This window comes from Gallus gallus, chromosome 1 (genome assembly GCF_016699485.2).
Source record: "Gallus gallus isolate bGalGal1 chromosome 1, bGalGal1.mat.broiler.GRCg7b, whole genome shotgun sequence".
Lineage (NCBI taxonomy): Eukaryota > Metazoa > Chordata > Aves > Galliformes > Phasianidae > Gallus > Gallus gallus.
The window spans coordinates 27,349,533-27,375,497 of record NC_052532.1 but is presented as its reverse complement, the minus strand read 5'-3'; the positions used below and the strand labels follow the sequence as shown (position 1 = coordinate 27,375,497).

General features: G+C 36.5%; 1 protein-coding gene across 6 annotated transcripts in view; it reads right to left on the bottom strand.

Moving 5' to 3' along the window:
• DOCK4 (dedicator of cytokinesis 4) overlaps positions 1–25,965 on the bottom strand; it is a 246,908-nt gene that overhangs the window by 46,132 nt on the left and 174,811 nt on the right. For all 6 annotated transcript variants that reach the window (XM_040651775.2, XM_004937544.4, XM_004937546.5 and 3 more), the window contains exons 24-30: positions 25,818–25,945; positions 23,516–23,650; positions 19,125–19,223; positions 10,491–10,585; positions 3,428–3,503; positions 2,541–2,641; positions 1,873–1,931 (exon numbers count right to left, since the gene is read on the bottom strand). In XM_040651775.2, coding sequence (XP_040507709.1) covers positions 1,873–1,931; positions 2,541–2,641; positions 3,428–3,503; positions 10,491–10,585; positions 19,125–19,223; positions 23,516–23,650; positions 25,818–25,945 — 693 coding nt within the window. The remainder of the gene's footprint in view (positions 1–1,872; positions 1,932–2,540; positions 2,642–3,427; positions 3,504–10,490; positions 10,586–19,124; positions 19,224–23,515; positions 23,651–25,817; positions 25,946–25,965) is intronic.

The window sequence follows — 25,965 nt, the reverse complement described above, 5'->3', positions numbered from 1 at the left end:
ATTTGGTATTCTGCAAAGGAAAACTACACTCCTCTCTGCTGGAATAATCCTGGGATGCATATCCATATGAAATCAAGGTGACCACACAAAGACCAAGGCTTATGGTGAATCTTACTGTGAAAAGAACTGTGTAATGCTGACTACCGTAACAGCAATTATATGAAATATCCTGCCTGCATGATTTAATTAGACACATTATCAGATGAACTTCATGGTGTATGCAACAGTCTTTGCCCCATACTGAAAGACATCACAACTCCCTCCTTCCAATAAAAAAATTGGCAGCTTTCTGCTCAGTAGAAAACAATGTGAGGAAGGAGATGATGCACACTGAGGTTTTATCCAAGCATGGGATCCAGGAGTGGGTTCCTGATATACCAATTTATAAATATCTATCAGGTATTCAAATAAGCTAGAGTACAGATGCCTTAGAGTGAATAGTGAAGAGTAATCAATAGTAAATACTGTAAATTAGTAAAATATGCATACATAACAAATGTTAACAACACTAATAAGCAAACATATCTCATTTTCAATACTTCTCTTCCTAGTACAGGCTGCGCAGAAAGTCTAGTTCTATTACAACTACATATCTTGTCAGGGAAAAGATTTATGGAAATGAGATGATAGATCTCAGTAACCAACAACGACCTTCATATCTTTCACGAGCCCTTTACTGAATGAAACTAATGAATAATTGAAATATAAACATGACAAGCATGGTATTCAAAGCTTCTAATCGGTTTTGATACTCTTCCCAAACAACATTTAATTGCATTTCCCTAAGGCTTACACTTTCAAGCAATTTTCACAGTTACTGCTTATAAATATAAAAATGTTTCTAAGTTTATATCCAAAAATATATTTTTCTGCTGTTGTCCAACGTGTCATTTATGTATCAGTTCCTGATTTGTTTATGCCTTTATGGTTTAGTGGAGCTAAGACTTTGGGGAAGATTTGATGCAAATCCAGCATCTCAAGAGAGTTTCAGAATTAAGATATATGCCTGTTCCTTAAACTGTTTGGCAACAGAACTAAAATTGTGAGTATAATTATACTTCCAGGCATAAAAATTCTGCCCAAAATGAGCTGTACTTTCTCTTCTAATTTTCTTTGACAGGTTTCTTTTAGTTCTCTCTGAAGAAACAGGGATAGGTCCAATACTGCTTACAATGCTTACAATGTTGGGTTTAGCTACAAATTACTAGAGTTTTCTGACACTTGAAACAAGGCTTCATATAACCACAGAATCAAAAAGGTTGGAAAAAACCCCTAAGATCATCTAGTCCAACCATACACCTACCACCAATATTTTCCCACTAAACCATGTCCCTTAGTACTACATCTACCCTTTCCTTAAATACCTCTAAGGATAGTGACTCCCTCACTTCCCTGGGCAACCTGTTCCAATGCCTAACCACTCTTTTGGAGAAGAAATTAGTTCTAATATCCAACCTGAACCTCCCCGGGCACAACTTGTGGCTCTTCCCTCTAGCCCTATCACTCATGCAGGAGAAGAGGCCAATCCCCACCTCACCACAAACTTCCTTCAGGCACTTGTAGAGAGCGATAACTTGAGCCTCCTCTTCTCCAGATTGAAAAATCCCAGTTCCCTCAGGAGCTCCTCATAAGACTTGTGCTCCAGAACCCTCACCAGCTCGACTGCCCTTCTCTGAACATGCTACAGAGCCTTGGCAACTTTTTTGTCGTGAGGGGCCCAAATCTGACCGCAGCACTTGAGATGCACTCACCAGAGTGAGCACAGGAGGATGATACCAACTCCTCTACTACTGGTAACTGTATTTAATAACTGAAGTGATAATATTTGCATTTCATTTTTTGAGCTACTGAAAATGTCTTTTAACTCCTTACCTAAATTCTGCCACATGCTGAAGATTTCACATCCCATTGTTACCCGCATGTCACCGTATCTAGAATATATTAAAAATAAAGCAAAACAGTGAAAGATCATTTAAGAAAATGAAGTTCCTGTAGCACTCTGTGACATAGTTAAATGAAATGTCTCATTTGTAGCTCATAAAAAAATGCTTCAGAAGTGATGATTTCTTCAAGTTCTTGCTCCTCACACTGTATCCAGCTAAAACTATATTCCTAAAATCCAATGCATTCACAATACTGTAAAAAGTACTTGTTACTTCTCAAGGCTGTACATCAGCAATTTAACTATGAAGCAGTATCTATCTTTTGCAACAATATGCTGTAGCTCACTCAGAATAAATAGTTTTGCTCAAGCTTTAAGAAACAACTGGCAGAAATACCTGAATGACTCTGAATTAATTAACACATGAACTGGAAATTAGTGTTGGCACTGCTACAACATGGATATTTTGCTCCCATATCTGAATTAATTTAGGCACTTCCACGAAGGCTGCTATCATCTCAATACAAAGGGTCAGAACTATCATTCAGGAATATTGTTACTGTGATTTTTAGGTAGGATTTTTGCAACTTCCCATATCTTACATTTTGAGAAGCATTTGATCTATTACAGTTTTCTAGACATTGAAATCAATACTTACTTTTCTAAAACCTTTTTTTTCTTGGAAGGTGTGAACATCTCCAGTTGAAGACATAACTGGTTTATAAAAATTACAGCAAGAAAAAAGTAGGAATCCCATATCTACAATAAGCAGATGACATTTGGTTATTTCATTTTCTCAGTATTACCATATTGTGACCACCCAAGTTGCAAATTTTCAAATGACATCACTTGAATAATAAATTACTCAAACTGCTTTTGACTAATTTCATTGCACAAAAGTAGACTTTTCATCAGCACCAAAATACTCAGCAGAAATAAATCTATTTTACATATTTTACATCTCCTAAATGCAAAAGTTTCAGAGTTGCAGATTTTTATGATTTTTTTTTTTTTTTTTTTTTAACATCTGAGAACCAGAAAACTTTACTTGCTAAGTTTGGACAACTTAAAAGCTATCACATGACAGAACTGTCATTTTCTGGCCTGTTCTCCTTTATAATTTTGTTTCTCAGTCTCATCAGATAACAGCTGCAGGCCTCAAAGAACAAAGCCAAAGCCAGGTCTTGTTTTCGTATTATAAATATACAAAAGTTTGTGAGCATGCTTGTAGAACCAGATATTGAAACTTCACATAGATTAAAAACAAAAAACTGTATAAGTAGTCTACTATAGAGACTGAAATAACAAAATGAAAAATAAACAGAAAAATAAACAGAAATTAAAGAAACAAACAAACAAAAAAAACCTCTCAATTTTCAGGCCAATCTGGTATTTAAGAGTACATTTCATTTCTGAACATCTGGAGTTGCTGATATAGTAAAAGTTATAGGTGTTCAGATGCTGGACCATCTAATAACAACCAAGCCACAGGACGATGCAGCAGCAGGTATTGTATCGATCTTTTGCTAGACATATTTACTCTACCTTGTAATCAAAGTTTTCATTTAAGAAGTTTTTACGAAGGGCATCTGAAAGGTACAAGACCGTAGTGATGATCACACTGCAAAGAAAAGAATAAAAAAGAGAATAGTTTTCATTAAGTGGAAATTCATAATACTCAGAACCAGAATATTTTTCAATGAAAAAATAGGTGTACCATACAGAGTTGACATTAAATACTGCATTTTAAAAATGTACAAATGCCTGACTGCTAACAGCATTTGTTGACAGAAATCCAGGACATCAAGAAAAAGAATGGGTGTTCTATACAGAACAGTGCAACTTATCAGAAAAGACAAAACATTAATTTTGTTACGCAAATAATGCTGATATCACATTTACTACTAATACATACAGTGATATAAACAGTTGGGCAATTTGCTTTCAACTGTCTTGGTCCTGAAAACACATACACAGAGATTCTCAGTATAAAATATCTAGTAATTATCACATGTACAACAGTGAGAGCCCTATGGAGAAGTCATTTTAAAAACCACAGATAAATGCAAAACTGCATGAACGTGGCAAGAAAGATCTCTTTTCTGACACTTGCAAATGGTTGTACACTGTTCATACATTGACATTTCCCTGATATATACTACCCTTAGATAAATACGGGCAACCAAAACCTTTTCCTGGTGGCTATCTCCAGATGTCAATGACAATCTTTACAAGCAAGCAAACAGGATCTGCCAAAATACATGTTTGGGAATCCACAGAATCAGATAATCCTTAAGGGTTACTTAAATATATTCAATTTCAATATGTGAACCTTTAAGTTGACCTGCTGCACTCGTGACTATCGACTTGTTTGGTGAAATAAAAAATCCATATAAACCAATCTTTTCCAAAGCAGTCAGTAGTGGATGCTTATGGAAGAGGAAAAAAGATTAACACTGAATGATCTTTTCACTATCTCACTCATGTAGCTCATAACAGTCAAAGGTTTAAAGACTTCTTGCAAAAAAGATTACAGCTGCAACACTTCATGTAATTGCCATCTATTGAATGTTAATACATTCAGAAATTCTTTGAAAGTTTATCAACCTGTATCATGTTGCAATGCTAAAATTTGTTTCCCTTTCCACACTTCGTACTTCATTTTTCACTTTTTGCCATGAATTTAAGACTAAATGTATCTTACTAAATACAGTAACAACATATGTATATATTTAAGGATATAATATTTTCAGCTTCACAACAGCAAGCAATTATACATTAATCAACCCACCTAGGAGATAAATCATATTTTTCTTCAGGCACTTTTGACAGATTTCAAGTTTATAAACACAAAATGGCTATACATCATTTAGGTTATCGCTAGCTCAAATGTTCACTTCCATTTCTCAACTTCTAAAATGACTGCCTCTGTCATGCTTTACATTCTGGTTTGATGTGTCTGAACACCTGGAAAAATTGAGCCTCAGACTGTTTTTAGACCACCACTTGATTCTCAGATTTCCTTAGGTTTAGTTATATTGCTCAAAGGTAATCTCCACACATACTATTTTTTCAGCAATTACACTGTATCTTAGCTTCTCTGTCCAAGTAGCCTTCCATGTTTTGCGCTCATTTGTACAGTTTATCCCACTCTTTCAGGAACAGGGAGTTATAATGTACAGCACTTCCTGCTGCAGCATCGATGACAAAGTGAAACATTAGCAAAATGTTAACATAATCAAAGCTAAGAATGAATGTGTGGTAAGAAAAACAATAGTCTCATTCTTGTTGTGGTGCATGATTTAATTTACAGCCCACGTGTTTCACAAAATGAAAATAGTTTGCACATTTCTGGAAGACATTCTGGTAAAAAGGTCAGTTCATCACAATTATTGCTACATACAATTTCAACCTACAGTGCAAAGCAATCTCCAAAAAATGGTATACATGAGAAAATAACAAAATATCCCCAGAAACACGGTCATATTGCCAAGTTTACAGTACTTAGAAGTTTTTCTAAGAACTTTTTCTATCCTTTCTTGCCACATTCACATGGCAGGTGAAACTGAAGAGTCTTAAATTCTAACTAAAGAGTCTAAAATCTGCTTAAATTCCTAAGAGTAGAAATTTCAACTGTAATTCTTAGGGGACTTTCTCATAATTTTCCTGAGATAGCAGAATAACTGCAATGCAAGTGTTTGTTGCTATAGGCAACATAGCTCCACTTTGATTTACTTGATAAACTGGAGATATCATATGGATTAGTTGATAAAATGTAGGTCTGTAGAGTGAGAGTGAATATGTAGTAGATTAAACAAACAAACAGCACAGAACGATGAGGGCATTGTCTCTGACCCACAAACTGAATCCTCTCGAGCTACTAAAATCAGAAAGGACAGAAAACACTGCTAAGCATATGTGTCCTCTCTCTTCCTACCAAAAAATAATGTAGATTCAATAAATTAAAAAAAAAAAAGAATTTAAAAATGCACAAAGCAGAGACAGCAACCTGAGGACAGATGAACAGCTGACTGATCCAGTACAATATTCGCAATCCAAGTTGCTCCCCAGCCAACAATTTCAAAATAACACACATTTATTTAAAATCTAATTGATTATCAAACTAGAAAACATTGAGCTTGAGACAAACTTTCCTTTCTTTCTGCCACAAATTTGTTCAGAACCATTGTTTTACATCAGAAAACATCTGCTTATAGCTATTACATTATTCAGGGCTCATACACAGAATGCTAACCCAAGGTCTGGTCAGGACACTTCTGTCAGAGTGGCTTCTCCATCCAATTATTTCTACTGTAAGGTTTTTCAATAGTCCACAGCAGTCCCTAGAAGTTCAACAACTGGTTTGCCATTTGGACTATGCTCTGACAACTTGAATTTCCTTGGGCTGACAATTGTAGAAAACAAAAGGTTTCTTTTTCCATTCTGATAAGGGGCAAATATAGAATGTAGACTTCCCATTTTACCCTTCACTGTTGCAGAATAAATGAGATGTTGAAAAAGAAGAAATTGTCTTTCATATTTCATAAATAAACAACATGAACATAGCTTGACTTCCGTGTATACACTTTCCACTGTATCTATATAAATTTACGTGTACATGTACACCTATGTGCACATACACTCTGTGACAGTCTGAATGGTGCAGATGCATTCTTACGGGTTCAGTTGTAAGCAATATTTTGTATTACACACAACCATGAATGCTGTTAGCATCACTGTGTATTACATTAAAGCAAGAATTTTTGTTCAGTGTAGGAGTCTCAGATTCCCACACCACAAGAGCTAATAGGATTCTTCAAAGAAGCCACAATGATGAAACTAATGCTAATTTGTCTTCCTTTATTGTGCATTCTGTTTGAATATTTTTAAATAATAATAGTAATGTCTTCCAGTTGTCATTGAATTGGATAACCAAAAGGACTTTCTATTTAAAGTCAATATGCCCAACTGTCAGCAAATACATTTGTAATTTTATTATAAACAATACATTAGAGTAAATCTTACTCTACAGATCTATGATTTTTCTATAATCATATTCATGCATTCATTTTGTATGCTCATAGAATTTGAATTGAGAATTGGGTGATCTAGCGTCTCTACCATTCATCAAAATGCTCTAAGTATATACATTAGTTAATCATACAGAAATCTTTAAAACAAAAACTTCTTGCATAGCAAGGGAGCTGAAAAATTAATCCCTTGTTACATAATATGTAGGCACAGTATGTTACAAATATCAAACTTACTCAGCAAGTCATAGGAACCTCTCTTTCCTTTCTGCTAGCCTACTCAATTGTTAATGAAACATGGCATAACTGGAGTTTAGCTGAGTCTGTTCAGTGCTCTCAAAAGATGTCAGGCAACTAAAGCATTTGACAAGTGAGTCTTCCCCTATACTAGGGGAAAACCTAGCTACCCTGTTACGTCCAGTGGAGAGAGATATTATGAAGGTGTTATGCAAAAGTTTCAATTTTAGTCTGATTTCATAGAAAGTAGCTCTTTAACGAGAGAAATGAAGAAGAAATGAAGATGGTATTTTCATTAAAAATGTGTTAAAACAACTAGTCACTCAGCACAGAGATCCCTTTTACAAATATTAGATAACCATAAATAATCATTTTGCTTTGCTGAATGTATCCTGATTAGCTCATCAGAGATGGTGCATGGTCATGTGTTTTAAACAGAGTTAATTTCTGTCTCATTGCTCAACTAGTAGAAGCTAATAAACATTAAGGATTTGTGGCATGTATTTCTCCTTCAGAAGTCACATGGTGATTCTCCACTGCTAGTCATTAATGTTTTTTCATTATGGGTATTCAGATATTCAGAAATACAGACTATGAGTGCTGCATCATCATAAAGCACCCTAATTTCTGGATAGATCCGAATTTGTCTTCTTAGCTCACAGTACTTTCTCTTCTGTTTTACCTCAGACAGCATCCAAGTATCAGATGATACATAATTAATGAAAATACTGCAACAAGAAATAAAAAATTCTAGAAGCATGGGAGCAGCAATATTTTTTTAATATAATTATTATATATTGAAAACTCTGATGGTGTTTGAATCTAAAAATCTTTCAGGTAAATGAAGTTCTGCATTTATAAATAAGAGACCAAATGAAAACTTTTTTCCCCCTCAGGAAAAGCTTATTAACAGATTATATCCTTTCTAGGACTCAACTTTTTTCCTAGGCTCAGACAGGCTAAATCTCTCTACCTGTAAATACCAGACAGATTGAATTTTTATATGACTCTGGGGAGTGGGGAGAAAAGGCAGCGCTGCTGGTGATACAGCTGCAGTGATGAGGGAAGCTCCCAGGATGTGCACTGCCTTCAGATCAGTGCCTGCTTCTCAGGTTGGAGCCCAGGCAGCTTAGAAGGTGACTGTCTGACACAGGAAGCATGACAACAATTTTATTCCTGGGAAGGAGGAGTTAGAAAACATCCAAATTTTTAAGGAATGACTTGATTATGCTCTTAAAAGGATGGGCTACACCTTTTCCTCATAGACATGAAGTTCAAGAAGTTTTGCATTCAAACACGAAGTGGCTCAGATCACTGGAAGTGTTCTGGCTCTGCAAGCAATGTTAGAGGAGAACAGCTCAAGTGTGCTTCTGTCCTTGGTGCAGGAAGTGCCAGAACCTCTCATCCTGTCTCTGGGATCTTCCTTTTCTACTGGAAGACTTTGGGTTGGGAAAATCTCAGCAAAGTGATCACATTTATGTCTCTTTGCTTTTGAATTCCTCAGGGAAGGTGAAGGAAGGCAACCTCCAAAATGGCAGTGGGGAAACAAGTGAAAGGAAGGCATTCCCATTCAGAAAAACTAGTCCTGAAAAACTGCTGTCCCACAGCTAAGAATTGAGATAGATTTTCTCTTCTGTTCTCTCCAAAAGAAATAGAAATTAAGCCAATGATATAAAAAATGCTAATGATGATTCTTCGGTTTGTGTACAGACTTTCTTTAATATTCCAAACACCCAACCAACACCCTCTTTTACAACACAAAGCATAATTTCCTCCACAAAGGAGCATACACCTAAGAAAGAAAACTATTAAATGATAAATTTGTAAATACGTGCTTACATAACATTTGCTGCAAGTAAGGTTTATGCAATTGCACATTATTGGGGTCAGTTTGCCAAATTCTGTCTTCTGTGCCTGACAGAAGTGCATAGTTTGAGTCACAGTTTGACAAGAGATGGTCAAAACCAACTGACAGGGATTAATAAAAGATGTTTGATGCTAACCAAAATACAAATGCAAGCACATCCTTTTGCAGAACTTGACAACAACATCTTTAGTATATCTGAACACCACCAGTCCAAGAAACACGTGTCAAGGTCATTCCTAAATTTTAGTTTTGTACATGTCAGCTGTTGCAAAGCCATCTGCCAAGACAGCTGTTTCTGGAATATGTAACAACTTCTTAGACTATATGCTTAGTCTAAGAATACCTATGTTTTTCCCTCCTTCCTGTATATCTCAGTTTATATCTTAGGCATGATTACCAGATGCATCATATCCATTCTCTAGTCATTAACATTTTTTACTGGAATTCAAGTTAGATAAGATTAGTATTACTGAATTATTTAATAAAAATGAGCAATAATGTTATTTTATCAAGTCATGATAAAGTTCAAACAAACACTGTGAAGTTTTTATGTCCACGCATACACATAACGTTCATCAGGATCATAATTTTGCCAAATTTAACTGCACCCATTAGATTGTTCTCAGTTGTCTGCATAGCACTATGAATTCAAATTCCTTTAGGTGCTGGTAGGTGCAGTGCAGACTAAAAACTGATTCAACAGGCACTGTTGTTCATGTAAATCCTAAAGTCTGGATTCCTCTGTCTGCTCAATACAACCCCCCTCTTCTGCTGACTCCAGTGGTTAGATAATTCTGTTGACTGGTCAGCTGGCTTATCTGATCAAAACTTAAGCCTACACAGAAGGTTAGCTGGTGACATCAATGAAATAAAATTCAATAGTTTTAGACCTACTGTAATGACTTCTCAGAAATGCTGGGAACATTCTGTAAAAAAAAGGCCAGAGCAAAGAAAGAATGGCTCAAGGGCCATCCCAATATCTCAAACTATCAGTAGGCAATTCTTAGAGCCCCATGCTACTGTTCCCTGTGCTGATTTGTGATTTTCAATCTGTGATTTTTCTCTAAATATGCAGAAACATTGTTAATGATGTTACAGCAGACAATTTATTCTGGAGAGCAAACAGATATCTACTAACTCAGCATTTCAACAATCAGATTTGAAATGAACTTCTGTTGAGATTTGTCATTTACTATGTGAAAAACAAAGCTGCTGATGCTTAGCATCTTCAATCTCTAAAAGCATTTCTGAGTTTCCAGTTATGTGTGCTTACCGAAATACAGAGTATATGATTATTATGAATTTGTTATGTAAAATAAGTGGAGCAATTTAAAAACTTAAATCAAATCTTAAACTCAGAAATGAAAAATTGCAGCCAGCATTATAAGCCGTACTTTGCTTATTTTATTATATGCATAATGTAACTGTATTTATTTATATTGTGATCTTCACACACTTTTATACAATGTCTTACTTGTTCGCAACCAATCGCATCACTGTCCAGTCTTTGGGAAACATCTCTGGTCGTATCAGTATCCGAAATACAGTGAAAATCTGTAGCAGGAAATCCTTTGGAAAGAAAAGAAGTAGTCTTATGGCTTTGGTGCTTTATGAAGAGCAGTGAGCTTTAGAAATATTTTAGTCAGAGACAAAAAAAAAAATCATTATAGTAATAGCAGAACAGAGATATAACCCTGAAACCCTGAACATTTATTTCCAACACAGATATACCCCAGAATTTGTTTTTTTTTTCATTTTTGGTTCCCCGAAAAAGCTTCAAATAGCAATTGGATTCATTTTTTTTTCTTAAGAAGGTGAGAATAATTTAATCTGCTACTTGAAGGACAGCAATACATACGATAAATGTCAAAGATGCATTTGGTTTCCACCCATACACTTCCACAAATGTGTTCCCAAGAACAATATGCAAATCAAACAAGCACTTTGCAAACACCACAGAATTCTGAATACGTCCTTAATCATGTCAGGTTTTCATCACATTCAAGATTCTAAAGGTGGTATTATTTGTTGGGAAGGAAAGAGAATGTAAGGACAACTGTAACCCTGGGTTTGCAAATACTGGTAAAGTCAACAGCTGTGTTCAGACCCCTGAACTGTTATTGCAGCTGCCTGTCTGTGTGCAGGTCACTTAGCCTCTCTGCCTCTTCTGTTCAATCTATAAAAATATTGAATGTATGTGAGCTACTTTGAATTTAGAAAATGTTTATGAGCTCAGTGTTGTCATCTTCTGTCATTTAACTCACTAGTAAACAACCAAATTAAACTGTTCTTCCTAGAATGAGGTTTTTCAGATTTTCTTCTGAAAGTAAAACTATAAATAGAGTAATATTTCTAATGGTTGATCTTGATTGTGTATAATATTGACTACAAATTTCCAGTAAGTAAAATGGAGCTTTTGATATCATGAGAAGAATGAGGCAAGTGATAAAATTCACCTAACAGAACCAGTGTTGTATCTGACCTTGAAATGTTTCATATTGATTCTGCTAACATCACTTGGAGAGACTGAGCTTGAAACAGGGATGAGATGAAGACACAACCAGAGGGTATCAAATAATTCTGAACACCAAAATATATTCTCAAGTACATTTACCAAAGTGTAGTATTGCATAACAGATGTCTTTCATTAGAAAATCACTGCAAAGGGGGATGAATGCAGGCGCTGGGAAAGGCAGCTGAGATCCCAGCACCCACCCACCAGAGAAGATTACATAAAACAGACAACCTGTTTTCTAAGTAAGTTGCCAAAAATTTCTCTGTATTAGAGAGTATAAGTGTGATTCAGTGCAGATAATACAGTGTTTGAACAGGTGACCAGCTTTACAAATAAACAAGTAGCTCCATAAGCAACAGATTTATCCCAGACTGCCTAAATATAGCTTTCCACCTTATTAAATTTCAACACCTTATCATCTCCTTTTTTCCTTTAGGGTTTACCTCCATTCCCTTTGCAGTTACTTCTGCAGTTCTGTGCTGTAATCACAACAATATGGCAATGCCCCAAATGCTGCTGTTTGTCACCTCACAGTAATGCCCCCATTCTTCCACACTGTCTATTGTCCAGACACAATACACGTTGCTGCTGTTACAGAGCTACTGAATGGCTGCCGGCCTGAAGAGACCAAATGGTTGCTGTTGGGAAACCAAAGAATCATAGAATCACCAAGGTTGGAAAAGACCTCTAAGATCATCTAGTCCAACCATTCACCCACCACCAATATTCCCCCACTAAATCATGTCCCTTAGCACAACATCTAAACTTTTCTTAATACCTCCAGGGATGGTGACTCAACCACGTCCCTGGGCAGCCTGTTCCAGTGCCTCAATACTCTTTCAGAGAAGAAGTTTTTCCTAACATCCAACCTGAACCTCCCCTGACACAATTTGAGGCCGTTCCCTCTAGCCCTATCCCTAGTTATGTGGAAAAAGAGGCCGACCCTCACCTCACCACAACCTTTTTCAGGAAGTTGTAGAGAGTGATAAGGTCTCCCCTGAGCCTCCTCTTCTCCAGACTGAACAATCCTAGTTCCCTCAGCTGCTGCTCATGAGACCTGTGCTCCAGACCCCTCACCAGCTTTGTTGCCCTTGTCTGAACATACTCCAGACTCTCAATGTCTTTCCTGTAGTGAGGAACTGAAAACCAAACACAGTATGCAAGGTGCAGGCTCACCAGAGCTGAGTACAAGGAAACAATCACCTCCCTGCTCCTGCTGACCGCACTTTTCCTTATACAAGCCAGGAAGCCATTGGCCTTCTTGTCTACCTGTGCACACTGGATCATGTTAGCCAAGTGTCAACCAACACCCCCAAGTCTGTTTCCTCAACACAAGTCTTCCAGTCACTTTGCCCCAGGCCTGCAGCATCACATGGGGTTGTTGTGGCTGAAGTGCAGGATCTGGGACTTCATTCCCCTCACCTCAGTCCAGCAATCTAGCTGATCCAGATCCCTGTGAAGGGCCTTCCTACTCTCAGATAGATTGACTCTTCCTCTCAGCTTCGTGTCACCTGCAAACATACTGAGGGTTCACTCAATCCCCTCATTCAGGTCACCAATAAAGATATTAAAAAGGGCAGGCCCCAGTACTGTCCCCTGGGGAACACCACTGAAAGGTTTAAGGATCACTTAAAACCCCACATGTGCAGAAGTGTAAACTTAGTGCCTTTGAGACCCAAAGGCCAGTGCCAAAGCCTGCTGAAATTCATAGGCTTGTTTAAAAGTTGTTATGGAAAGAATGACAGGCAGAAAGGAATGTCACATACGCTTCATTTCTTTAGGCAGCTAGGTTAAGAACAGAATAAGCTTTTTGTTCCAGGGAAGCTCAAAAACAAAGTAAATGTAGACACTGGTGTTATATTTTGAAATAGGAACATTAGGCCATTTTTTTCTCGTATTAACAGAACCTGTGTCATCAATTCAGTGGTATGTGATTTATTAGATATAAAATACGTATTCAAAAAGCCCAAGATTGAAGATTTGTCTATGTTACAATAAATATGTTAGAAAGATAATGCAGTAGAATTCAAGGCTAAAATATAACCGAATGAAAATTCCTAAGCTATTTAGAAAAGAATAGTTTTAGCAAGATTTGCAAGATACAATTATTAAACTTCTATTAACATAATTAATATTAATAATAATTAAAACTCTCATGATTAAGTTTGTGCATATTTGGTAATACATTTCTCTAGGAATCCATTATAAGCACTAAAGTAACCAAACAGATTGATAACCAACCAATGACTAGCCTAATACTTTACCAGTCATAGAATCATAGAATGGCTTAGGTTGGAAGGGACCTTAAGGATCAGCTAGTTCCAACCCCTCTACCATAGGCAGGGCTGCCACCCACTAGGATCAAGCAGCCCAGGGCTCCATCCAACCTGGCCTTGAACACTTCCAGGGATGGGGCATTCACAGTTTTTCTGGGCATCCTATTCCAGTCCCTCATCACTCTCTGAGTAAAGAAGTTCCTTCTACTGTCCAATTTAAATATCCCATCTTTCAGTTTAAAGCCATTTCACTTTCCTGTGTGATGAAATGATGAATCTGTGATTCAGTGAGCAGCATTGTTTCCTGAAAGACCAGAAACTATTTATTCATTTAACCAAGAACAATTTTTGAATTTCTTTTATATTTATCTATATACATGTAAAATCTTCTTTAGAGTAGGTCAGGGTCTACACTGTATTTCTCAGGATAAATCTATATTAGCATTTCAGCTTGGGACAACAGTCCATCTAATTGCTTGATCCTCAGTGTCTTGGTTTGCACTGCAGTTATCAAGTTACTTCTTATCAGGTCTTTGTACAGCATCCTAGAGATGTTTTGTAGAGTGCCAAGGTGCCTACAAGGAAGACGGTTTAACAGCTGTCTCTGCCAGGAAAACATATCCATCCAAAGCCCAACTCCTTTCCCAGATCTTTCCTTCACTGCCTCTGCCTACACTATAAGCTACCCAAATATTTGTTTTAGAGCTATCTGCTCCAGTACCAATCCTTTCAGGAGTCCCACAGTGTGTACATGGAGTGGATACATTTGCATAGCAGCAGCAGAATGGTGGCTAGTACTGAGCTTCTTCACAGAGATATTCCCCATGCTAGCCAACCCCACATAGCCTTTGTCCCAGCAGAACAAACACAAAACAGCGTAATAAATTGCTCTTGGTGTTATGCTTTGGCACCTGTCACACCCTGCTTGGGCTCCTTTTGCTGGAAGAAAGGGAACAGAGAGCGGGTAAAGTTCACACACAGCCCCATGAAAATATTATCTTTTCCTCCAATAGATCTCTCCTATATGTCTATTCTGATACCTTATCTAGTGTACACCAGTAGTGGATAAAGACTAGGCCTTCTGACAGGTTTTAACCTGATAATTAAAAAACCACTCATACTAACCAAAGCCATTTTGCTGTGGTCAAAGCTGCATTATGCTAACATATACTATTTTTCTCATTCACTTTCCTACTTCTCTCCTCCTATTTATAATTTCCTCTGTTAACTTTTGTCATAAACTAGATCTGAGCTTTTTTGTGGCAACAAATATCCGCCTACATGGGAGCCTCTGTTATGTAAATTGCTATAAAACATATTTATGAGAAGAAGATGATATTTTGTGGTAAGCAAAATGAGCATATCTTTAAAATAATACTGAAATATAAACAAAAGGAATCATTTAAAATTACTGCCTTATTAAATTAGATGTTTCAAAAAGAGAATGAAATATAGTCTCCGGTGCTGCCACTCAGTCATGAATCTCCTGACATCTCTTTCTTACTTCATTTGCATATTTTTAAATATAAAATGCTTTCTCCATCTTCTATTTTCTGTGGAAAATAACTGACTCTCCTGAAGAAGTGACTAAAATAAGAATAGTCATTGTGTCAATTACTTAAACTAAATATATTTCAAAAATAGAAACAATCTTTCAATAAACTACCACTTATTTAAAGCATCACTCAGATGTGTGTCATATAAAAATGTTTAGATATAAGTGCCATTTTAAAATTGATGGAATTCATTCAAACTCCATTTTGCTATACTGTGATGAACAAACTAGAAACGGCCTGTGATTGGTATAGACTGTTACCAAAAAGAACTGAAGATATGTTTAATAGGATAAACGACAGTCATTGTCTTTCCCACAAGTATTTACGTAAGTGAATTTTTGTTTGGAGAAGTGGTTTGATGGAGATAATTTTTAAATAGTAGCACAAATGCTGTGCAAACATGCATTCATGCAAGCACTAGATACAGTTACTTTGAGAATTAGTCGAAGAAAGAAGAAATACCTTGTGAAATCACTGCCCAATCATTCAGAATAGAGGGGTGCCTACAAACAGAAGTAATCAAAGCAAAAAAAGCACAGCAGATAGCAGTTCAAAGCCCTGGGTTACACCCAGAAAAGTCACTTGCAAATTCTGTATTATAACTGTAATTTGCAGTGTAGCTTAGAGAAGACACAGTCTAATTTGACATAACCGATCATGGTGCAAAAAGAGGATTCAAAGTTGATGCTAGTTACCACTGACACTCCCCAAATATGTACTAGCTACGAGAATAATAACTATGATTACTATTTCAGACTCTAAAGCCACCTCCAATAAAAATGTCTTACCACAAGTATTTACATTCTAAGTCTTATTTTACTCATATTGATGTCAGTTCCTAAAGAGCATGCCTTAAAGCAGTATAAAATACAAAAGAAGTTCCACATTTGGCAAACAGAGCAAAGTACAGAGGTAAGTGGCAAGCCTGCTTAAGACAGCCTAAGAAATACACAGTCACTTCATGAGTAACAGCAGTGTCAGACACACTAGCTCTCATCTTTCCCTCTTCCTGTTAGTCACATTTCAGTGATATTTGATATTTCCAAGTTAACGAAAAATCTCTTTCTTATATTATTTAAGATTCAGAAGAGGACTGCTGCATTAGAAGAGGACTGCTGCATTAATTATGATCAAACATATTGCCACTTAATCACTGGTGGAGCTGATGCTGATTTGATGAGATCAGAATGGGAATAACAAACTCTGGACTTGAACTCTTACAACCTCTATTTTGACAGCTGATGGCACTAGCTATAGCTACTTTCCATATGTCTTTGTATAATAATAGCATATGTATGTGTAGTGAATATAAATGTGCCTCCAATCAAACACCATTCAAGCAATTATTCTAGAGATTTTTATGTTCTAGAATCACAGAAGTCTGAATAAACTCAACACTGTACTTCATAGATACACCAAACATAGTTATCAAGTTTGAAACCTCCAGCAATTATAAAAATCTAAACCTAAGAATATATATCAGCTCAGAATTCAAACAGCAGGGAAAATATTTTCAGTAAAAAAATGCCCAGGTTCCACAACATATATTAATAATTACCTAAGGATTATGTCATTACCTCTGCTCTGTGAAAACAGATGGTCATTTTACTATTACACTATTACACATTTTACTATTTTACTATTACTATGTCCCCCAGTTTAACTTCGAGGTAGAAAGTTTTTTGATGTTGTTGTTTATTAATAGGAGAAGAGGGAATAGCTTTAAACTAAGAGAAAGGGAAATTTAGGTTAGAAGTTAGGAAAAAATTCTTTACTCATAGGGTGGTGAGGCACTGAAATAGGTTGCCCAGAGATGTTGTGGATGCCCCAGTCCTGGAGGGCCAAGGCCAGGCTGGATGGGGCTCTGGGCAGTCTGATCTATTCAATAGGAGGCAACCCTGCCCATGGCAGAGGGGAAGGTGCTCAGTGATCAATCACAGAATCATAGAATGGCCTGCGTTGAAAAGGATCACTATGATCATCTAGTTTCAACCCCCCTGCTATGTGCAGGGTTGCCAACCACCAGACCAGGCTGCCCAGAGCCACTTCCAGCCTGGCCCTGAATGCCTCCAGGGATGGGGCATCCACAACTTCCTTGGGCAACCTGTTCCAGTGTGTCACAACCGTCTGTATGAAAAACTTCCTCCTAATATCTAACCTAAACCTCCCCTGCCTCAGTTTAAAACCATTCCCCCTTGTCCTATCACTGTCCACCCTCGTAAACAGCCATTCCGCCTCCTGTTTATAAGCTCCCTTCAAGTTCTAGAAGGCCGCAATGAGGTCTCCCCGGAGCCTTCTCTTCTCCAAGCTAAACAAGTCCAGTTCCCTCAACCTGTCCTTGTAGGATAGGTGCTCCAGCCCTCTGATCATCTTAGTGGCCCTCCTCTGGACCCGCTCCAAGAGCTCCACGTCCTTCCTGTACTGGGGGCCCCAGACCTGGACACAGTACTCCAGATGGGGCCTCACAAGATCTAAGTAGAGGGGGACAATCACCTCCCTCTCCCTGCTGGCCACTCCTCCTTTAATGCAGCCCAGAACACAGTTGGCACTCTGGGCCACAAGTGCACACTGCTATCTCATGTCCATCTTCTCATCCACCAGGACCCCCAAGTCCTTCTCCGCAGGGCTGCTCTTGGTTGCTCTTGGATCTTTAAGGTTGCTTCCAACCCCAGCCATTCTATGATTCTATGGTAGTACTTTTTCCTCATTATAGAAAAAAAACCTTTTCAGCAATATTTTTTTAATATCTTTCGAAGTCCATATGATCATGCTACTACTACTACTACTACAAAAAAAAAAAAAAAAAAGGCACTAATGAATGGTATTCACTCTTCAGAACAGCTCTAAGCAGTTATCAGCAGTTTAAGAAAATCTGGAATTACATCATGACCAGGCTTTCAGTTTCAGAGTCATACTTGAGTTTACAAGTCATAACTTCAAAAGCAACATCAAAAAATATGCTATCACACTATGATGTCATGATTCTTCTATTTGGGTCGCTGCCTGAATAAGATTTATTACATAGACCAAATGTGGTTCTACACTAGTTTCTCAAGAAAGCCTTGGTGTTATGTCTTCGTACAAGTAACCTTAACCTTGTCTTTTTTCGTCTTTCTTTTTCCTCTTTAATCCATCCTCCTCTTCCAAAAAGGAATTAAAAATATTGCATCTCCATGAACCCACTAAGTTCATCAATAAAATTGGTACAAGCTGCCCTGAAAAAGTTCTGCAGTTACTCCCTTCCATAATCAAACATGGAAAACATTACAATATGCCAATGGACCTGCTACACAGTTAAGAGAAACAGAGAGTTCTTTCAATATGCATTTCTCAAGCTGTGTGTTTGCCATTGCCATATATAACTAAGTGAATAAGTAAATAAATAAATAAATAAGACAAACAAATAACTGGATATCAGAAAGAATCAAGCAGAGCTGTGTAACATTAGATTGTCATCATCTATAAAACAAGATCCAAGATTAAGTTTACTGCTTTAAAACAATTATAAAGTCCTCCCATCCCTATTCTATCATCTGTCATCACAGAAGCAATAGAATCCTAGCCTTGTAACAAGAGTTGACCTCAGTACATATGGAAATCTGGGTAAATGTTAGCTAATCTACAAAACATATTGAATGTAAATATGTTTCATCAAAGCACAGAAGTATCTGAAAGAGAGAAATCTAAAAGAGAATCTAATTAGGGAAATTATTAGATCTAATAGAGATGTGAACAAGTAGATAAACATTTCTGTTACTTACCCTCAGGTCCTCCTTTGTATTGAAGCTATCAAGAAGCTGTTGATAATGTCTATCGGTCATTTGTCGCAACAGTGACAGCAAACAGGAGACAAACTCCCCCTGTTTAGATACAGGCATGAAGAGGAGCATTATAGATTATAAGGTCTTCTGTACTTGTGCTTAAACTGTCATATTATAAGCATTTTAATTAATTTAAAAATGTGAAGAAAATTAATGATACAATTAGAAAACATTATTCCATATTTAATGAAAATACATTAATTTAGCTAGGAACATCCTTCCCATTTAAAGAATTAATTTCCCCTCAAAGCAGTTCACTTGCTCAGCAAAATCTATTTGAAATAGTTCCAGAAGAGCTAAAGCAGTAGAAGTTTGATTTGCCATTTGTTTCTTTTGTATTTATTTTTAAACACATTATTAAGACTGCTATAATTACAACCTTTTAATCAACTTAGTTTTGAAATAAAATATAAATATTTTGCAGTAATTCTCGGAAGAGTCCTAGTGTTTTCCTTTAAGAAAGAAACAGAGGGGAATTTTTCAAAATTAAAATATCGTATTTGTTTAAAAAAAAAAAAAAATTGAGAATTTTTTTGATAAAAAGTTTTCTTGGTCTTGCTATGGAATTTCTCATTGAAGCCAGCATAACCACTGGGTTGCAACACTCACTCCCACTGAGTTGACTTCCAGACTCACTCTACAGCATGTCTGAAACTCCAGGAAAGGTATGCTCCAGGATGTAGCCAAGGAACTTGTGGGCTGCTCATGGATTTCTCCCTGCCTATACAGATGCACATCCTGGACATCCCCTGAACAGCACGGGATGCAGGAATAAAAAAAAGTAGAGAACTGCTCTGAGTTTCTCCAGTGAGCAATCAAATAAGCAAGATATTACGGGAAGGAATAGGGTTTCCCTCCCTTCGCCATCTGCTTCTTCTCTTTTGGCCTGTGAAGAAATAGTGAATGGTATCAATATGGTCCAACTGCAGAGTGGATGAGGACAGGAAAGTGTGAAAGGTCTGGACCACATCTCAATGCTGTAAAAGAGCAATTCTGGTATCATGGATGCTTGTTCAAAAATAGGAAATACATTTCAGGCCCCTATCCACCAGAAATGGGGAACAAGACAGGTATAATTAAGTCACTTTAAAATGCTGCCTTTCATTAGTTTTTCAAGAAAAATTTAGCAATATTTTCCCGATCTTTCACTAAAAGCATAATGTAGGATTAAAAAAAACCGAATATATCTTCACAGGAATGGCTGATCTAGCTTTTACACGTGAAGGGCTAATACACTTGTGATTATACCTGATATACCTGGGGTTGTGTGAGGTGCTTGCTTTAACACACAACATAGTGGTAAAATAATAAATATGCCTTGCTCATGGTAAGATTCTGCATGGAAATAATACTTCCAAATTCTCTAAAACCACTGTTCATAGTGAACACAACTTTCTCAAAACAATATCCAAAGTCTACAAAGTTAACCTTTAAGGTCTGGGCATAATCACCAAGGTCACAGCTATTATTTTGTATATATCCATAAGGCATTTGAAAATCTATTTCCTATCAGATTCTTTTCAGAGATCAAAAAGAATTCGGTCTTTTACCATTATTTTTCTGTAGTTGCAATTTCATTGTATCTAGCCTCAATATGATTTTATCATGCCAGGTAATATAAGTTAGGTTCAACTAAACATATTTTGTTAAGATTTCTTCCAGAACTAGTCACAGAATAACTACTTATGCCATATGTTAGCAGTGAACAGAAGCAAATGTCACACACAAAATCACCTTGATAACAACCATGAGGACGAGATCCCAATGGCCTTAGTCAAGCCAAACCACACAGCCAATTTACTTTGGTTGAACCTGTAAGTAATTTTCTGTGTCTCACTGAACAAACGTAACTGTTAAAATATATGAAGTTGACAATTAAATTGCAGTTCAGGTTCTCAGGTTCTAAACTTCCAAGATTTCAAATCAAAAAGACTTGCTCTAATTGGTTTCCTCTCTGCTACCTCCTTATATGCAACCTCATTTTTCTTAATGTACACATCTAAATCACTGGCATCCTAAATGAACTGAAGTATAAGCTTCACTTCTACCTTTGCATTTATTTCAATTGTAGTTAGTACAACCTCTTTAACAGTGACCCCCTCCTCTCTGGGTCTCCTCCCAAGACATGTTTTATTTGTGCTCAGTTTGAAGCACCACATCCATCTTGCAAGTTACTGCCCAGCTTGATACAGTACCAAGGTACCAAAACTATCTGAGATAATTAAAAAAAATAAAAAGAAAAGGAAAAAAAAAAAAAAAAAAAAAGGGTGCAGCTCTGAAGCCACACAGTCAGCTTATTGCTGACTGACTGATTTTATGCTGCTTCCTTGTAAACTGCAGTGACACATGGGCCTAGAAGATCACACCATGATATGTTGAATATGTCCCAACTATATCTGATGAAAAAAGTTCGATAGAGTTTTGTCCTGTGTACTGACATAATACATCTCTCAAAGACTATTTATAATATGTGCAGCTTGAAATAATGGTAACATACTGGAACAGACTCTACTGCGGTACTCCTATACTTCATCATACTTGCTCTACAAATAGTTCCAAGAATCTGGCTCGGTGTGTTGCCATAAACCCATACTGCATGATGTTTCTACATAAATGCATATAATTGCCTTATGCTGTGCTGTGAGTCACTTCCACATTAAGTATTCTTTCAGACGCCTATGGTAACAATGACATGGCTTTCCTGTGGACAAAAAGAAAAATCTGAAACTTCAAAGTAGTTTCAGCCTAAGTTTTTGATACCGTGAAAGAATTAGACTGTCATGATGTTTTACAAAAACTTAACCTGAAAGCAAGTGGTGTAACAGAATAAACCAATTATCTCAGGACTTTGTAGCACTAGGACTTTAATACTACAACTGCTTCTTCAGCTGAGATTTCTAGTAATGGTCTGATAGAGAATAGTAGAATCTTTTCAGTTGGAAAGGACCCTTAAGGGTCACCTAGACCAACCCTTCCACAGTGAACAGGGGGACACCTACAGCTAGATCAGGTTGCTCAGAGCCTGATCTGGAGGTTAATTTTTCTTATTTTATTAAGCTATAAGGATCGTTCAGTTTGAGTAATAGAACCTATGGATATAAATCAAGGACATAACATTAATTTAGCCTTAATGATTTTGCAAGGTACAAGCAAGTTTGGCTTTAAGGCAAGACAACGTACAAGGAAAGTCAACGAGAGAGTGAAACAAAAGATTCTGCCACACATTGCATTTGTAATTTTGTAATTTGCAAGAAAAAAATAAGCAAAAAAACCCTCTTAGATGTATAGTCCTACTGAATCACAGTGATAAAGCATGGTGTTATCCTTTTACAGAACTTGGTCTGGTCCATAAACACTTCAGGTAATGTTTGTTCTTTGTCAGAAAAGTGAAATAAACAAAAACAGGAAAGGCAACAATGCATTTCTTTCACAGGTATTAAACAATTTTTGAAATTACTTATCTCAGAGGAAATTCTAGTTTGAAAAGCAATTGTGTGTATTTGTTAACAAAAAATGTTACAATGTAATTAAATGTATAATGAAGTGGCAAATCACAAAGCCCAGTACATTCCACTCACAAAATATTAAGTCCTCAAACTATACTGGGCTCACATCCCCCTGCCATATTAGAACCGATTTGCCCTTCAAAAGCAAACTGGGAACCTTACTGAAAGCAAAGCAAAATTATACTTCATTTTGTTTCATCAATACTCAATGATTAGCTTTCTTGTACATGCCTCAATTTCAACCTTCTAATTTGCATGGCTTGTTATATCATATTAACCAAAATATCATTTGTTAACCTTCTAAATCCATCTTCTATGCTCTACTTACATGACAGAAATGAAGCTCAAATGCTCAGCCCAGAAAACAACAAAATGACTTTCAATTAATAAATCTGGATTTGTAAAGGGTAGAACCAGATATTTTGAAGGCATATTCAGAGCTGATTCCTCGACAAAAATGTATGCATTTTAGGAAGTAAACTGTTATTAGCTGATACTTTTCCACTTTCGGGAAATCAAGTTTAGTGAGAGATTCAGAAAGCTATTAAAAATGTCAATAAATAAAACACAGTGAAATAGTTAATTTCCTCAAGCAACCTCAAAAGTAACTTTTTAATGCCAAAATACATAAATAAATATAATTAAAAATATTAACATTTTCACTGAAAATGAATAAAATATAAAGACTTTTCTTTGTTTTCCTCATTCTCTGTTATGTACACAAAATATTGCCGTTGTGACATAAACACAGAATTCTCATAAATGCAGTACTTCAACCAGTTCAACCAATAACAATCGTGAGGTATTTCACTGTTAGGAACTTACAGTCACATCTTGAAACTGAAGGCGCATAGCAGAGCCTGATGGTTGTGGTCGGCTGGTGATCTCTAGTATCGTCCTTAACAGAATATCTAGCAGGCTGCTTACAATCACATCAATTTCTTCCAGAACAGATTTTTCCTTGAAAAATCAATAAAACACTTAAATTATAAAAACAAAAAGATGACCACAAGAATATTTCCTTTGATATGGCTTTAGAAACCAATGATAGCTTCATTACAAATGTTTCATTTGAGAAACAACGACTTTTCTCTGGTTAAGATATTATTTAAATCTATTGATGTTATGATAACAGTTTTCAATTACATTGTACTGAAATACAGAGGACAGTTAAGGGGATGATTTTTAAAACATAAACATTCATCAAATTTGTATATTCCTATTTTCAATTAATGTTTAAAATAATACTGGTGGGTTTTTCAGTGAAGCTGATAATAGGTAATGCCCATATATTTTTCTGAGGAAACTGGCAAATGAGGTTTAAAGTCCAAAAAGTAGAATTAGGTTTTCAAACTTTTAAACTACCACCAGAAACAAATAGATGGTGTTCAATCTTCAAGACCTGCTTTAGCAATAAAGGCAACACTGCTTTCTGTCAACTGAACAGCACAAATAAATCAGCCATTTATGTAAGACTACAACTTGTACACAACATCAGTGCAATGGAGCCAAAGTGTTCATCGCCAAAAGAGACCATGAATATCTTAATTAGACACAAGAAAACACTTGATGAAGTCAAGTTTCCTTTTTAAATCAGACGGAAATATGTTTTCCCTGCTTCAGCAATGTTTTCTGTCTCCAAGGCAGCAGACAACACCATCTTCCTCTAAGCCATTTTATCCACTGCTTAAGATGACATTTCATTGCAGAAATAAACACTTCATAATCAAATGCACACAGCCAAGCTAAAACTCAGCTGACAAACAGAATCATTCAACTCCACCAGCATCAAAGTGTAGGAGTGAGATCCTTATTTTGTTCCTCCTACACACCCTAAGCATATGATTTGTAACAAAATTCTTGTTTGAACTCAAGATGAAACTAATGTCACGGCCGTGTTCTCTGTCATTTCATATAGTGTCAAACTACTGTTAACTTTGCTACTTATGAAGGCAGGCAGTACTCAGTGTGTTGAGGAATCGCTGTGCCAAGATGTGAGGATTCATGTACAAACTACTGTTCGAATGGCCAACAGAAAAAAGAACAGTTTTCCACAATATCTCCCTGTAAATACATTTGTTCCATCAGCCTCTGATTTTTCTGGATTATTAACAGAACTAATCAAGTTCTGAATTGATCCACAAAAGTCTCATGGCAGTTACCAAGTTGGTACAACTCTAAGTGACTCAAAGACTATTGAAAATAATATCTGAACGTCCTGCACACTGGAGAGAGTCTTATGCAGACATCAAATTCAAGTTGTGCACATCTCTGGAATTAATGACAAGAAGAACTTGGTGACTTCAAATGAACGTTCTTCTGAAGTTAAGACCAGACATACAAGCTTTTCTCCCAGCCCAAAACCATAGCAATGCTTTATCATCTATCCCTCTCACTTGTAAAGAGGTACTAATACTAATAAGGAGCAGTTGCAATAAGAATGTTATGATGCCAAAGTTGCATGTCACGTCTACATCAAATCATTGACTGTACAACTTTAATTACTAACAGTAGTTCAAAATGAAGAAACAAACACAACAGTTCTCACCAATGCATTACAATGTAAGGTATGCTGGCCCTGATTTGTATGTAGTGTACCAAATGTAAGCAATGCAGGTATCTTGTTCCCATAGTTGCCTGTCAGAACTTCACCATCATCTTTCATGTTTGCAATATACTTACCTAAGCTAGCTCTTACATGCAGCTTTCACAGATGAATTTGTAAAGACAAACACTAGACATAGGCCACAAAATTAACCAACTAATCTCCAGCTTCAATACTTTGTACAATACCCTTAGCAGTTCCTTCCCTTTATCATCTTCATGTCTTCTATGATTAAATAACTCACAATGTAATATACCTCTAAAAGAAAGTGGATGTTTTTTTCCTGTCCAACACAACGTTCATAGAAGTGTCAAAGCTTGGAGGAAAATAATGTGCTACAATTAAAATATTCTCGTATAAAAAGAAAAAAAAAGGTGCCTAAGAAATCAAACTACATATTCATGTAGAATATTACACGGAGAATTTTTTAAAATGTTCTTGGTCAAGGTCCAGCTTGTGTCATTACTGCATGTCATTTAAAGAAGTTCAATAACTTATGGATGTAACGCTGTGTTTACTTACTGAGCTGTTCTTCTTGATGAGACAAAATATGTTGCTAAGGATACGTGCACACATTATAAGGTCCTTCTGTTCTTGTAAATGCATGTGGAGATGATGTAAAACTACTGGAAGAAGAATATATCGTGAATCTGAAATAAATGGAAACGTG